Raw genomic sequence first — 16,519 nt, 5'->3', positions numbered from 1 at the left:
TGATGTATGTTTTGTTAGGATCAGACATGCTCTAGAATAAAATAGGAAGTTGTAAAAGTAATGTCAACTAATTGACTTTTTTTTTTTTTACTCATAAATCAAATCGTGCTATTCAACAATTCCTGTGAATTAACCTTTCATGTCAGCTCTCAATTTGACTTTTGTCATGAGTGAAAATCTTGACTGAGGCTATGTTTATCACCTTGGATGTGTGTGATATCGTCCGTTCACAGAACAGCAGGACTGACAGGTAAATGACACATACCTGTATCATAGTGCCCTCACTTGTAATGCATATCATTCCAGGCTCAGTTCCAATTTATTCCCCTCTGGTGGTGAAGAGTAATTTATGGGAATCATGGGAGGTCAGTTGTGCAGAGAGTTCATGCCTGATATAGTTGCCACGGAAACAGACATACACTTACGCTCGGTGTATGACAGGTACCATTTTTGCACTGCCATTATGATAAACCAATTCAGGTGTGGTTGGGTAGACTGCATTCTGATGCCTGTATCGCTATGGACAATTGATGAGGTGTTGAGAAGAATCCCACATTTCACACAAAGACATTCCTAGACTCCTGCTATTGCATTTGTCCTCTGGCATCAGGCTTTCCTTGTCTACAGCTTGGATTCTTATCACTTTGACTAATTCAGGCCATTATGAGGATGTTTGGGCAGGAAATGAGTTAGCTAGGTATCAGGCCCTTGGAGCTTGTTCAAATCCTATAACTCAACATACTCTCTACATTTGCCCCAGAGAGAAAACGCTGTAATCAAATAGTAGGTCAGAAAGCAGTTTGTAAGTCACAGAACTGATTGGGCCGTAACACAAACATTACCTTATTTATTTAGATGTAATATTCAAGTGTATCTCTTGAGCAGCACAAAGCAATCTTAAAAGAATGCATAATTCATTTTATGTTCTGATCACGGTTTACTAAATGATGATAATAGTTAAAACATTTATTTCCAACCCCCCATGGAGTGGCCGCTGAATATTTGAGCTCAAATCACCCACAGCCACAAGCAGAAACTGTGGGAAACACATTTTTATCCACACTTCTCTCTCTTCGAAAGCACAATCCATCCTCAGAGTGAAGCTCATCCCTTCTGATTTCTTAGGTCTACCTCACAAACTGCAATTTCCAGCAGAAGCAACAGCAGAAGCTAAAGCGGAAGAGAGGTGTAAAGATCTTTAATTTGCAATAAATAATGCAACATCACGTTCCATAACGATGTTAAAGCACACACAGATGTCCATTCACACAAAAAACACACACACAAATCAATGGTTTGCCGTAAAAGGGCACTACAGGTCATTCGTGACTGTGCCTAAATGTATTTTGTTAATTAGAGCCCTAAATTAAGTAAGTGAAAGTGTATACATGAAAAGCTCAGGTGCTAATAGACTGAGAGCTCTGCTTTGCTTAGTGGCTCTCAAAAACTGTAGACGGCTAAAAGGACTGACAGTCACAGAGGAAATGTAATTTCTCTTTGCTAAAAGGACACAAGCTTTAATTAAATCTGAAATGAGCTTCATGCAGACATATTCATTTCTGAAAATTGAGTTTCAGGCACTGTTTTGTGCAATTTGTCTACTCTCCCAAAGCCATTTTTATTTTCATATGTTTTGCTGTAATCTTAACTTTTGTGCGGATCAGATGGTTTACATCAGCTATTGCAGTACACCTTATGCATCCGGGAATTACAGCTTCAGCAGTGTATAGTGCAGTGGTGGAGGTTTATACTATATGTCGTCAGTCACACTACCTGCAAATGCTGATAATTCGCCAGATGGTAGATGCATTTCCGCTTTCATTCTTTCTTATCTTCTCTTTTCAACAGTAGGGGCCTGTGATCACATTAATAATCCATTTTTGTCCAAACAGCAGAAACCCAAAATCATTGTTTGCCAGAGCAACTTTCCTAATCTCCCAAAGCTCATCTCACTTAGAGCACAATGTAATTCCCCATTCCATCCTCCACAAAATACATCTGACCTGCTTTTTCTCCCAAAATAAATGAAAAATAAATGAAATAAATGAAAAATAAATAAAATAATAAAATAATTTTCCAAAGAATGTGAAAAGCAGGAAGAATGATTCCTACAGTAAACGTGAGATATAATATAAAAACAGGCACAAATGTATTTTAATTCTAAGTTTGAGTCTTCTCTTCTATGTTATAGAATTTTAAACTTTATAATGCAAAATTCATTTTGAATTTAAGATTCTGCAATATTTCTAGGTCACAGATTTGTGACAGTGAGCATGTGAACTCTTTTGTACAATTTAGTTTTTTATTATTATTGTCTCCTCCATTAAAGACAAAGAAGCTTAAACATTTTCAATTATTTATGAACTAGAATAAATAAAAAATAAAAATTCTAAGTTGTAATTTAAAAACATTTTTAATAAATAGATTATCATTTAAAATTTTGTCCATTTTAATAAAAAATGCTAAATATCACATAAAATTTGAATGAACACAAATTTCAGCTTTATAATTTTATTGCTGATGTCATTAAAGCAAAAGCGGAGAAAACCAAATGCAAAGACACAGATGTTTGGACCCCACTGTTAATTAATGTGAGCACACATATTTATTTAAACATCATTTGTATAAAAATGTGTTTTTGTTGCTCTCTCTCTTTTTTATCTTAAACACAAACCACCTTAGTATGCCGTCTGACTCAAATGAAAAAGAAAATCCAACAAATCTCTTTCCCAACATATGTCTCAGCTTCTCAGACACCTTGTAGCCCTTTAAACTTTCTTTTGTTAAATCCTCTTTCCTCCTCACTTCATTCCTGTTTTTTTAAACTAGCTTCCTACTTCTCTGTTACTCTTACTGCTATCTAACTTCATCATCTCTTTATCTTCCATTCTCTCTCTCTCTAAATGTCTCTATGTCTAATAATACCCTCCTCCCTGCTGAATGTCTTGCCGATGGTCTGCAGGGTCCACTTTTCTCACAGAAGTGCTACACTGTTCATCTGCTTCCATGTCAAGACACGACTCCACAATGAAACCAGGAACTGAAACAGAAATGCACTGTTCTGCACCTGGCATTGTTCATCATCTCAGCCATTCTTCTTCTGCTAACAAGTTTCTTAAGCAGCCAGGAGACATTTGTTAGGTTGCTCCCATTTTGTTACATCTGTTCAGATTTTATTGCTACTAAAATGCATGGGATGACAGCTAGAGGTTGGCCTTCATGGGCTATAATGACTAATGAATCTCTTTGCAGAGTGCGACACGATGGCTCTCGTGGCTCTGAACAAACAGTACGCCATTTAAAGAGTGTCTGTTTCAAAGAGTGTCTAAGTAGATGATACCGAACACTTATGCAGAGTGTTCGATCACACAAATGCTTATTATTATAAAAAAATAATGAGCAAACGCCACTGAAACGAATGGGGATGCTAACTAGCAGTTATTGCCAGGTATGATAGACCTCCTTGGGTACAACTGTATCAAATAAAATCGGGTAATGAGAAAAAAAACATATAAAGCAGGAATTGCTCACAACCTTTTCCTGATGACAGTGCATCATTTAATGTGTTTATATGGCCTTGTACAAATAAGTGCATTATTGTGCATGTAAACACATTCATTCAAAAACATAAATTTGCTATTTCTGGTCTGCAGTTGCATTTTAGCTCAATATTTGCTTTTCATAAATTGACTGAGTGGGTGAGCATCTCCGTATCCTTGTATGCATGTTACTGAGAGAGAAAAAGAAGAAGAGAGGAGTATTGTAAACGAGGCAACATTAAAGGAACAGACCTTAAGGTAATAATATTGCTTGGTGAATGGCACACGATAAAGAAGCTCTGCATGATGACCTACAGGATCACTCACTCTTTTCCACTGTCTCTTTGTGCCACTGGGAAAAATACAGCCTACTCATAGACCCCCAACCACAAATTATATGATTCTCAGAGATGAAGTGCGGTAATAGCCTCCAGAAACCGTGTCATCCGGCTTCCTGTTATGGACAGAATGAAGTGGAAAATTGGCCATTTAGAACAGAACCCTGGCTGAATTTTAATTGACTGGGGTGAGAAAATTAAATCATATATAGATTCAAATACACAAAATGAATAAAATAAGAGAAATAACAACAGCAACAAAAACATCTCCATTTGAATGTGAAATTTACAGTCAAGACATGCTTTTCATTTATTGTGATAAGGTAGAAAACAAGCTATGGTTACCTCACAGTTTTAAAAAGGAACTTCAAAAAGATGTGACATATGAGGCTGACTCTGACAACGCACTTAAAGTAAGTGCACAGGCACTCTTTTCTATTCCTCACTGTTTTAGTTTAATAAAAAATCATCTTTCTCTTTTTTTAACTGCCAGCATGCTTGCTGAGGGACCATCTGCTGGTATTTCTGGCTTTAAAAATCTAGGAGTGTGATGACAAGCTGCTCTCACTCTCTGTTCTCATTTGGCAGCTCTTCAAGAGGTCATGCTCTTCACAGAGGCTTCACTTTCAAAAGCGGAAAAATTGAATTTGTAATTAAACAATCATTTATAGTCATTGCCACGTCAAATCATCATACTGACTCTTAATATCAGACTCTATGGGAAAATACCCCATCTAGGAGAATTGCCAATGTTAGTTACTGTTTACAGATGAGTTGTCAAATGCGAAATAGAAGCAAAGTTGAACTGAATGTAAAATCACACAACCAAGAACGCTGCAGTGGCAGAATTATAGCAACTTAGTGTTGCAGGTATTGGCATCTGCGGGAAGACCAACAACACCATTGTGATATTGCTTTTATACAACAGTTCAATAAACAAGACATTTTAGAAGAAATTTTCGCTCGGTAAAAGAAACTAGGCCCAAATAAAACCAAAGCAGAGTTCACTGCCACACGTCAAACACCAGTGTTAAGCTCCTCAGTGAATCAGTGTTTGTGAACAAATCAGTTGAATAAATGACTCAATGACTCACTCGCATTACAAAGACCGCTGTTTCATTCCTGAATGCATTAGTGTTTTTGAACAAATCGGTTGTTTATAAGTGAATGAATAAACTCATAAAAACGTGTCACCACCTACTGGCCTCACAATGTACTTATATGCCAGTTTACAACAAGAACAAAAATGGCAGTTAGGATAGGGTCAACACTAACTCAAGATAACATTCGGCTTATTTTCAGTATGCAATGGCATTATGCTTCCCACCTAAATAGCTTAAGCTTTTTAGAGTCGGATGGATTCTGATCGGCTGTCAATGTTTTTATATTTCTTCTCCTTGAAAAATATTGCTCTGTGATTCCAGCAATATTGTGAGTTATGATCTGGACTTTGTGTTCTTAAAGTTAGAATGATTAATACAACTTGTCCCACTTTGCAACCACAATCTGTATTTTGTAAAGTAATAAGTATGTATCACTTGGTCACAAACATATTTGTTTTCTGTCATAATGGCATGATTTTTAGGGTCTATGTGAGCACCTGTAGGACTCCTTAGTGACATTTAAGAGTCGATCCATTACGGCATGATTCCCTCTTGAAAGTTGCTTTTAAAGACAGACATTCTGGGGGATGACTGATGTGAACAGGTCTTAAAGGGTGTCTTGACTAAGAAAACTGTAACAGAACCAGCTGGCATGAGTTTAATAATGTCAACTGCAGCTGTGCAAATCCCAGATGTTTGCTAAAGAATACCCAGCAGTGCGGACACTCTGAGTGGGTCATTAAGGTGAATAGGCAAATACTGCTGTTGGTAAAGTGCTGCTCTCAAACTGTGGACACAGCTAATGTTCCTTGGGGAGGACTGCAAACGAGAGAAACACACAAAGAGCTGCACATCTCTTTGTCTTCTTAATTACCACAGCACACCCTCAAAACATTATGATCATGAACCTCGGAGATTTCAGGCATGCATGTGGATGATAAGGAGCTTGACACAAAATGGCTCAGCCATTAAAAAATCTACACAAAAGTGTCTCATTGGGACTGGCCTTGTGGTTAAAAAAGTGCTTACCACATCACATTTCTTTTCAAGGACCATACTCAATCCATGCCTTCTTAGGGTGCAAAGCCACTTTAATGCTTGCGACATACAAGGTGAATCAGAGGCATGTTCATGCCAAGAATGCGGTCAGGTTGAGTAAAATGCATCACAGATTTCTACTTCATTTAGCAGAACTAAATCAACTGAAAGGCACGTTAAAACAAGTGCACTTTCTTCCTAAGAATCAGTCTGGGAGGTGTTTACTGTTTCCTGAGAAAAGCTGGTCACTGGTAAGGTAAATGTTTAGACAGTGTGTTCAGTATTGACAAGGACTACAATTGTTTGGGTTTTATTAGTTAAAGCAAATTGTGTTTGTCCATTCTTGTCACATGTCAGACTACATATGATAAATGAATGCATAAGATGTAGGTAATAAGAAAGGTTCACAAACATTTTTATTGCCAAAGTATTTGCAACTTAATTGCATAAAACTGAAAATGCAAATGACTAAACATACAGTAAATAAAAATAATAATAAAATAAAATATATTTTTTAATAGTAATAATTTATATTTTACAAAAATATTTTGTAAAAAAAATTGTGTAAAAACAGTTTTTTACTGAAATTGCTAGTAGATTTGACTATTAATTACACCATTTTTTTACTGTGTAAAAACATTATTTAGGCTTTAGGTTTCGTTTTGTGACCTCTCGTCCAGTAACGTCGCAAGGACTGTGTCAAGTGTGCGACCGCACAGGGCCTCGCGCCTGTAGACTGCATTTTATTTTGTTTATGTCTTTTATACTAGTTTTTCCACTCATTTTGTCCTTTGAAAGACTTAAATATTCATAACCGATAGACAGTATAAGACTCTGTGTAAAAGAATGAGTAAAGCTGTTTGTTGTTAGAATGATAAAAAGTTTTAAAAGTTAAACTTTTGAGCTGGCCTCCCTCAATGGTCCAACAGCGCTCGTCAATGTCAAAATGATTGAGATGGCCAATCAAATCAAAGAAGGCGGGTCTTACTGTCACTGTCACAATGCAATGAGAACAAAGCCACTAGAAGGCAAGCCTGCAACCATAGCCGAAAAAGCGTAATGGGTAAAGGAGACCAGAGGCTGTTTTTTTTTTTTTTTGTTTTTTTTAATGGACATCAATGGAGGAGTGGCATCAAGACACAATAAACAGCTTTTTAGATGAAACAGCTTATCATTTAATGAATCGACAGCCTATCTGCTAATCTAAAACATATTTTATACAAAAAAATTATTTTGGATTAAACTATTTTTAGGGTTTACAAAAGTTCACTTCCCATTCATTCCAATAGTATCTGTAAACTGTGATTGAGTGTCGCACAACTCTGAATGTAATTCAGTGATGGCAAGGCTGTAATATGATTGGTTATTAAAGTTAGCCATTATGCTTTCTCCAATAGTAAGTAATACAGACCCTTTCATCTCCCTATAGTAAGACAAGCTCTGACAAGATTTTGTAGAATGATGTAATAGAAAACAGTTTTACGATAGAAATGTTCAATGACCGACGGTAATGGACTATTTAATGATGCAAACCACTCTTTTTATGAAATCTTGCCGTTTTTAAAATATGCAATCATGATTCATGTAAATCATAAATGAAGGCGACAAGATGTTTGCTTTTTAGACTATTAGGCATTTGAATAAATAAAATATTACTTTCAAATAGTGTAAATTGATTACTACTTCATATGAAGAGTTCAGATACAAAAGCCTCTAAGTGTTGTTTGAAATTTTCTTCTAAAATTGGCATTTTTATCAGGCTCCTTCAGTAATTTCACTTTAGTAATTTCACTTTAATGGCAATGAATAGTTTCTTTTCTTTCCCATTCAAGTAAAATAACTGCACCCCCACCCCCCAGCCCGCCCTTGCTACGGCCCTGTTCCTGCCTCTCATGTATGACCTATTAACCTTAACTCTTTAACCACAAACAGTGTAACAGATTTGATAAGAGCCAGTCAGATTTCAATTGTAATCAGACATACAAGACAAAACAAACACCCTTATCCCAAGAATCCACAGTCTGTTTGTTCGATTGTTTGTTGATTTTGTCCTTCCTTGAGTGAGATCCACTGATGTGGTTCTGTCTGCTGGGGTTTTGACAGTATTAGTGCCAGCACTACATTATGCAAAAAGATGTTTACCATCTGGAATTTCCAGCTTTTACAATTGAACCTTCTCCTGTAGGACACAAAAGGGCCACAAAATATATTCAGTCATGTTATTAGTTTAATTCCAGGTATGGTTGGATAATTAGTTACTGCACAGCTGTGCACTGATCTATTGATATAATGCCCTATAGGAGGACATTGGAGATTTGAAGAATCAGACAAAATCCAATGTCATGATGCACTTGCATAATTTAGGCTATTCTCTTCTTATGTGTTTTTTATATTTAAATTTAACTACTTGGGTTTTTAAAAAAAAGCTCCAAATAATGTTTCATTATGTAGGCTATATATTTTTCATGCAAAAAAAAGTAATTTAAAACTAGGATACTATTTAAAAAAACATTCCCATGTATTCATATAAGACTTACTTCATAACATAGGAATGTGACATCTCGTTCGTGAGAATCGGCAGGATAAATCTCATGTCGTAATTCTGTATGCAAGAGCGATTTCACCGCCCTTGATGGATTATTATGTCTCATATCTTTGGAGCAGACTAATATTACAAGAAACACTTGGGCACTGTAAGCCCCATTTCTATCCCGAGCGTCAACGTTAAATGCTCACTTAAGACAAATGCAATGACGAGAAAAGGAGATCGGGCTTTCTACAAAAGAAAGTAGCGTACGCAGGCTTGTCCCTCAGCCATTCTCAAGGAGGGAACCAAAATAGACAGCGCGGTGTTTGGGATGGTCTCTTTTCACCGGTCAAAGGAAAACGTAACGACCTTTTTATTTTTGTTGACATTTTCAAGAATCTACACAGGTTAGTTGGACTTCTTTGGATCCCAAAAGTGTTTTAAATTGTTAACAGGTCGAGTATGGGTGAGACAAAGAGCTCTACCCATCGACTGTTATTCTGGGGCACCGCATAGCTCACGAGAGTGCTGCGTGAGAACGACCCGCGCTCTGGACAATATCTGGTTTCACATATCCCAGGAACAAATATGGTGCGTCTTTCAATTTATTTCCCGACTCCCTGGACATCCAGAGAAATGCCTGACAGTTGTAGGTGACACTGATACATTTATTTGAACGATTTTGGGATGAGTAAGTGGCGCGCGCATCTCTCGCATGAGCGCAGGTGGACCCAGTGAAGAGGCGCTATAGCAAACGAAAAGAAAAAGCGAAAAACCCAGCGATATATTCAGTTGAATATTTTGTAAGACACTTCTGTGGTTTTGAGGGGTTTATTCTTATCCCGTTCGTCCATTTCCAACTGTAAATAGGCATGTGTGGAATAAAGCTGATCTTCTGAGGAGCAGAGTATTAACGGGGGGATTTTTCTCTGGACTACCAAGTTAATCAATTTACACATCACTTTCACTTGAAGCCCCATTGCCGTGTGGATATTAATCGTAGCCTACTATCGATTCCCGTCGAGAGAAAGAATGCCTGAGGACCTCTCCGCGGCCAAAGCCTTCTACATGGGCATGGAGGTGGTGATCGCCGTGTCATCCGTGATAGGAAACGTGATGGTGGTTTGGGCGGTAAAAATTAATAGATCACTTAGAGATACTACGTTTTGCTTCATTGTTTCTCTGGCGCTCGCGGACATTGCAGTAGGAGCGCTGGTCATACCACTGGCGATAACTATAAGTATCGGATTCCAGACTCACTTCTACAGCTGTCTGCTGGTGGCGTGCACGGTGCTGGTTCTGACCCAAAGTTCCATCCTCGCCTTGCTCGCTATAGCCATCGACCGATACCTGAGGGTCAAGATCCCAACCAGGTAAAGTTATCATTCCCTCATTCCATCTGGTGTTCTTGTGCTGTAGTGCTACTGTGCATTATGTTGTCATACAGCCTATCATATGTCACACATGCACATTTTTAATACTGAGCTAATGCTATTTTCATCCTTTATAAACCTACCTAAAACATAACCTTTTTGTATTTTTTTGAGATTATGGTGATTATTGACTGTCCTCCACAAAATATGATCTATTCACCAATCCTTATAAATATTGTGTCTATACTGTCTCTGATCCAACTATATTGCCAAAAGTATTGTGACACCCCCTTATAATGAACAGGTTTGACTACTTAGTAATTTCTATGAAATCTTAATATTTAAGCATATAATGATATTCTAGGGAATTGTTGGCTTCTCATTTTATAGATTTGTACTCATGGAAATACCTAATGTAGTCAAACCTGTTCATCAGAATTGAGGTGTCCCAATACTTTTGGCAATATAGTTTATATGAACTAGGATCCAATCACTTGAGACCAATTGCACAGAAAAAAAAGTTTTAGTATTTAAAAGTAAGATAGTATTTAAAACCCTTTAACTGCCTGCTCAACCAAATGGTTGATTTGTCACTTTATGGTAAACGTAGAAAAGCTAAGCTAATGTTTTCAGATAATCATTTCTGCTGTCAGAATGTACTATTTGCTGAGAAATATAACTTTCTGATCATTCATTATAGTTCATATTTTCTGATTTCCATAGTATGTGTATGAATTCCGGTACTTTTGCCATAAAGTGACATATCAACCATTTGGTAGAGGCCGATATTTTAAAAATTATGGGACGTGTTGAAAAAAAATACATTGAGTGTGGTAACTAATGACATAAGGAGATAAGAAATGCAAATAAAAAAAATTTCAAATGCTTTTTTCTTGGTGGGGCAGTTAAAGGGTTAAGTATTTAGTATAATATTTAGTATTTATAATAATAAGATATAATAAGGGTAATGAATGGAAAAATTTACATTTAAAATATAAATAAAAATGATGAATAAATATTTTGAATACTGTTGAATACTATTCTGTAAGTTCCACTTCCACTTGTATTAAGATAAAAAAAAAAAAAAAAAAAAAAAATCAAAATCCTCCTGAATCATTAATTTATAATAAGAATCATATTGGCTACTGTCTTGGTAGACCGTTTTTTAAGCAAAATGCAGTTTATGTTGCTCAAGGGATACAGATGGAAGAAACTACATGCGCGTGACCTAATGACATAATATGACTCATGCATTTCTGTACTGCTTACACCATTTGTGTGCACTATTTGCAGAGAATAAATACCATAAATTTGACAGTATTTAACAAAAGAATGTGTCTTTAAGTAAGCATTTTTTTTTCAGCAGTTATTCTTCTGTGGTATGTGCTTAATTTCTTTTCTTTTATGATCCTTTTTTGTTACAGTTTTTTTCCCTTTTTGTTGTTTCTCGAACTGCCTTTACTTCCTGCATATTACTTAATGTCAAGATTCATGAGAAAAATCACATCACATATCACTTTATCACATCAGTACACTGTCCCAGTCATATTAAGATCTCCGACATGCACACACTATCTGTTTTTAGGTTCTAGCTACATCCTATTTGCAAGACTCTATGGCTAGGTTACTCTTTATCCCCAGAGGAGTTAAACATACTCAACAAATGCAGCTAAAAGGCATTCCATTTTTAAAGATGCTTTTTGTGTGGCCGATATAGCCACATCTGTGTTGCTCTTTTGTCAGTTTAATGCATCAAACACAGGAGTTTGAATCCCAGATGAGTTTATTCTATAATTTTGCATTTAATATTGTGATCACTGGCATGATTAATGATTACCATGACCAGTACTATATAAGCCAGAATTAACATAAAATTGGCCCATTTGAACACTTCTGTGAGGAGACTTGAGGAGACTGTGAGGAGACTTGAGACCAGCAACAGTATGAGGGAAGTACCCTACTGTACCCACGGAAGTAAGCTAATTTCTTTGAAAGTGCAATTGAATGACACAGGAAATCTCACCAATTCGAGCTGTGGTCACTCTTAAGTCAAAAATTAAGTGGTTAGCACAGGGTGCTGCAAGGAAAAAGTTACCTCCTACAAAATGTATTTTCTAGGTGAACGCAATCCCATGAAGCTGTTGATGTTGCGAATGAGCTATAGAGAACTGAAGTGTGTTTGAGAAGAGTATAGAGTAGCTGCCCTGAGTCACTACCTGTCAGCTCTGCCAGGATCAACCACTGCGCAATAGATGAGAACGCAAGATAGTGAGTGGAAAGCCTACTACTGTGGAGTCCAAAGGTGTGAAGGCAACGGCAGTTTTGCAGATTGCAAATCATATTGTCAGAATAATAATTTAAGTGATAAGTTGAATACAGTAAATTACCTTCTCAATAAATCATCTATCCTCTAATATATCATCACTGGGAATTCTGTGTAAGTTCCATCCCTGTTATCCCAACATGATCCCAGAATAATGGAAGGTTGAGCTGAAATAAAACTGACCAAAGTTCTACGGTCTACACCTTTTACTGATACTGAATGTAACGTTGCATTATTACCTACAGACAGAAGAAAGGGACAAATGAATCCCCTTCAACTCCATTTTATTTTATTTGTTCCACTCTTCAATAATGCATATAGCTTTTATTTTGTATGAAGAGTAGTCAAGCATCACAGCTTTCCAAACACAACTATCTATTTTTGAACAATCCGGAAACTGTTAATTTAGTCATAGCAACTTTAAAAACAAAGCAATTATCACTTCTCTTGGACCTAAAGTATGCTCTCATAAAAAGGTACAAAACAATCACTGGAAAAAATTTTTTTTTCTGAAAGTGAATGCATGAGTTAAAACGGAGTAATAGGCTGGGATGCACACAAATCTTGTAAAGACTATTAATATTGAGATGAAACAAACAATTTATCATTTAACATTTCTGTTTTTACTTTTTGCAGTTAATAAAGGCACATTAAAGCAATGATTCAAGCCCAAACTATCTACTGAATCCCTGAACAAACAGAGTATATTGACTCAGAGCACCTTTGTGTGGAATTCAGTCAGTCAGCTCCAGAGACTTGAATGTCTGCCATTAAAATCACAGGTACCTTTGTTCTAAACTCATTCACACGAAAGACAAGGAGTTTTTGGAGCGAGAACTAGAATCTCAGACAAAAGACTGCATCTCAGAGAAGATGCAAGGATGAGACGGAGTGGGTGTGACTGAAACAAGCTTTCTGGTGGTGGTACTTTGTCACAATTTAGCTCTTAGTTAGACAGCAGGTAAAAGTATCTGGCTTTAGGGTCATCCAAAGATACCAAGAAGTACTTTACAAAGAGACCCTGATTCTGTACCGGTAGTAATTACATAGAATTTAGACCTTTTATTTGATTGTAACATTGTGGAGATACATGTTTTTTTATTTTTTTATTATTATTGTAAAGTTTGGAGTTATAATATTACTTAATTGCAGTATTAGTCATGTGTATCATAAGACATTGATTTAAATTGTTTTTCAAAATTACAGTGAAAAATTACAGGTTTTTTTAACTTTATAAGTTTCTCTCTCATTGTTTTTGTGTTTCAGTTATAAGCGAGTGGTCACTCCCAAACGAGCTGGAATTGCAGTATTCATGTGTTGGACAGTGGCCTTTATAGTCGGCTTGACTCCCATGCTTGGCTGGAACAATTTACACAACCTGCAACATAATGACAACGGCTCAATCGACCTTGACCTCATCGTCACCTGCCAGTTTGAGAACGTCATCAGCATGGAGTACATGGTCTACTTCAACTTTTTCAGTTGGGTGCTTCCCCCTCTGCTTTTCATGCTCATCATTTACTCTGAAATCTTCTACATGATCCACAAGCAGCTAAATACGAAGGTGTCCTGCCACTCTGAACCAAATAAGTATTACGACAAAGAACTGAAGCTGGCAAAGTCTCTGGCGCTAGTCCTTTTCTTGTTCGCTGTTAGCTGGCTTCCTCTCCACATTATGAACTGCATCACACTCTTCTGTCCGAACTGTAAAAAACCCATGTTTCTCATTTATATTGCAATTCTGCTGTCGCATGGCAATTCTGCTGTCAACCCTATTGTTTATGCTTTCCGCATCAACAAATTTCGTACTGCGTTTCATAGGATCTGGAAGCAGTACTTCTGCTGCAAGGAGGCTCCTCCCCCTGAGAGCCAGCCAAGTGAGAGACTGGATAACAACCACTACATCGCTGCCACCATCGCTTTGGAACATAGTGTCTGACTGGCATCCCAGGATTCTCTAAGGAGGTCGAATAGCTTCTGCTGGCTGGACGTCCAAAGCTGTCACGTCCTGGTTTGTCTCTTTTGAATGTAAATCAGAGCTCACCACAGACTCTTGGATTACTGAGACAGCATTACTTTAAAAAGCACTGAATGAGTCAAAATCATTTTGAAGACGTGGGGAAACCACAGGTATACGTATCCACCCAGACTGACCCAAAGACGGAATCCAGTTGGTGGGCGGAGGTATAATTTGTGTAGGTGTTGTAATTGCGCTTCTGCAAAGTTCACTAAATTTATCAGGATTTCATTTCAATTTTAGTCTATCTCCGTGTTCAATCTGACTCAAATTTAAAGTGGTCATTAAATTTAGGTGACATTTCTTATGAAAAACTGATCACAAACATTGATTGTTCATTTTTTATTATTTCGATATTTGATTATTCTGGAAATCCCATACTTTCAATTATTAATTCATTAATGACCTGTAATAGCTTAGTAATTCACGGTGAACACACTTCACAGCCTGGCCAATTTTGTTCTTAGTCAGAACATGGCCATTAAATACTTTTAAGCACATAACAAAAAGTGTAATTTTTTCTTTATAATCATGAAAACTATAACTTGTTAAATCAGTGACGGTCAGAAATGGATGAGTCAAGGGGCAGATCTTCTCTTCAGATTAGAAAGTTTATCGTTTTCTTGCATGGTTTCGGTTTTGTGGGAGTTCTTGACATTTGGTTTCAGGAAGAGATCATTTTGCCTCTTACACAGTAAATCTAACTTTATTAATCAGCCTTGACAGATGTTTTTAAATCAAATTAGTTTACTAGTACTTGCAATTAAATTATAAAAACATAAGGTATAATGCACACAATTGTGTTTTGTGCAGTTATATATATATATATATATATATATATATATATATATATATATATATATATATATATATATATATATATATATATCACCAGTTATTTGTTCAAAATGAATGTATGCAGAACAGATATAGCGCTGTACACTCTCAGGTTCTTGGATATTCTTCTTGTATTCTGAACCTTTGTGCACAATGACGGGAAAAGGATGTCAGAAATACTGACAAGGAGGTGGACACAGGTTTTTCTTGTCCTATTATGGAGTGTCTCAGCACAGGTCTGTTATTGTGAAGGACAAAAAAAAGTACTGCAGGCAGCTGACATAGGATTTTACTCACGGATGCAGTGAGCTTCTCTTGCCTTTTAGTAAAATACTGTGTGTGTGTGTGTGTGTGTGCGTATGTAAGTGTAAGTGTAAGTGTATGTTTGGGTGCTTATCATAACAAAACTGGAATTTTTTGAGGATATGAAGATACACTGAAGTCCCATTTATCCTTTTTTGGTGACCGAAAAAAAAAAAGCAAAACTGTCAGTACCTAAGACTATATCTCCACTGTTTGAACAAATTCAGGGTTAATAAATGATCAAAACCAATACTGTATTACCTTTCAGTATTATAGCAGAATTTAGCTACACTTGTTCCAAAATCATAATAATCAGTTTTAAAACAAAAGCATGCTACACTACTAAATTACATTTTGTCTTGATCTTTTTGGGCGAAGTAACCCCATTAAAGGTGAAGTGTGTGAATTTTGGGGATGATAAAATGCTTTCTCCTGTCCCAGATATAAGAAAGCCATTTGTTGGTTGATTTCCCTGAAAAGTTTAAACACTGTGGCTCTGAGGTGCCATCAAACTTTGCTCTGTTTGTTTGAGCATCCTGACCAGCTCGACTCTGACATCCTGACTGTGAGTGCCAATTGCACATGGGGGAGTGATTGGGAATTATTTTTGCCATTCTGTTCTGGTGGCGTATGAATTACACACTTAGTTTGTCACACTAGTGTGGGGTTTTTGATCTCACATGGAGATGAAATACCAGGTCTATATTGACATCAAGCTGAACGTGTATCTAATCTGTACATAGTACTCTGTCCAAGTACATTATGTTCATAATTGTTAAAAAGACAGTTATGAAATTACAATCATTTGTACATTAAATATTTGAGTAAATGGGAACAATGGGCTAATTCATTTTGCCATCTTGTTTTTACTTCACTGCAACAGACACACACAGTATAAATGAGTGGTAATGCATTGCCTGAATGAGGAGGTGTGAGCTTCCTGTCTCCGAACCCCATGCAGTTCTCAGTGTGATCGAAAACAGGAAATAATCACTTTACTATCAATGGAAATACTTCATCAACTTTCATAATCATCTTTCCTGTCAACATATTTGTTATACTCTAGCTGTTATCAGCTTTTGCCTGTCTTATTCTAATGAAAGACAATAAAAAAAAATCTA

At 36.6% G+C, this 16,519-nt stretch overlaps 1 protein-coding gene across 1 annotated transcript; it reads left to right on the top strand.

Moving 5' to 3' along the window:
• The first annotated feature begins 8,593 nt into the window (after window positions 1–8,593).
• On the top strand, window positions 8,594–15,061 carry LOC127963021 (adenosine receptor A1-like). Its single transcript, XM_052562677.1, has 2 exons — window positions 8,594–9,918; window positions 13,508–15,061. Exons 1-2 carry the CDS (start codon window positions 9,578–9,580, stop codon window positions 14,178–14,180), a joined length of 1,014 nt encoding a protein of 337 aa, XP_052418637.1. The 5' UTR covers window positions 8,594–9,577; the 3' UTR covers window positions 14,181–15,061.
• The last annotated feature ends 1,458 nt before the right edge of the window (window positions 15,062–16,519 follow it).

The sequence above is a fragment of the Carassius gibelio genome, chromosome B8, assembly GCF_023724105.1.
Source record: "Carassius gibelio isolate Cgi1373 ecotype wild population from Czech Republic chromosome B8, carGib1.2-hapl.c, whole genome shotgun sequence".
NCBI lineage: Eukaryota > Metazoa > Chordata > Actinopteri > Cypriniformes > Cyprinidae > Carassius > Carassius gibelio.
This window is presented reverse-complemented; position numbering and strand designations above follow the sequence as displayed.

Bases quoted from the DNA above. Each gene is read 5' to 3' on its own strand.
- LOC127963021 (XM_052562677.1), top strand. From the start codon at position 9,578: ATGCCTGAGGACCTCTCCGCGGCCAAAGCCTTCTACATGGGCATGGAG. The intron at 9,919-13,507 runs GTAAAGTTATCA...TTTGTGTTTCAG, and splicing joins AGGGTCAAGATCCCAACCAG to TTATAAGCGAGTGGTCACTC.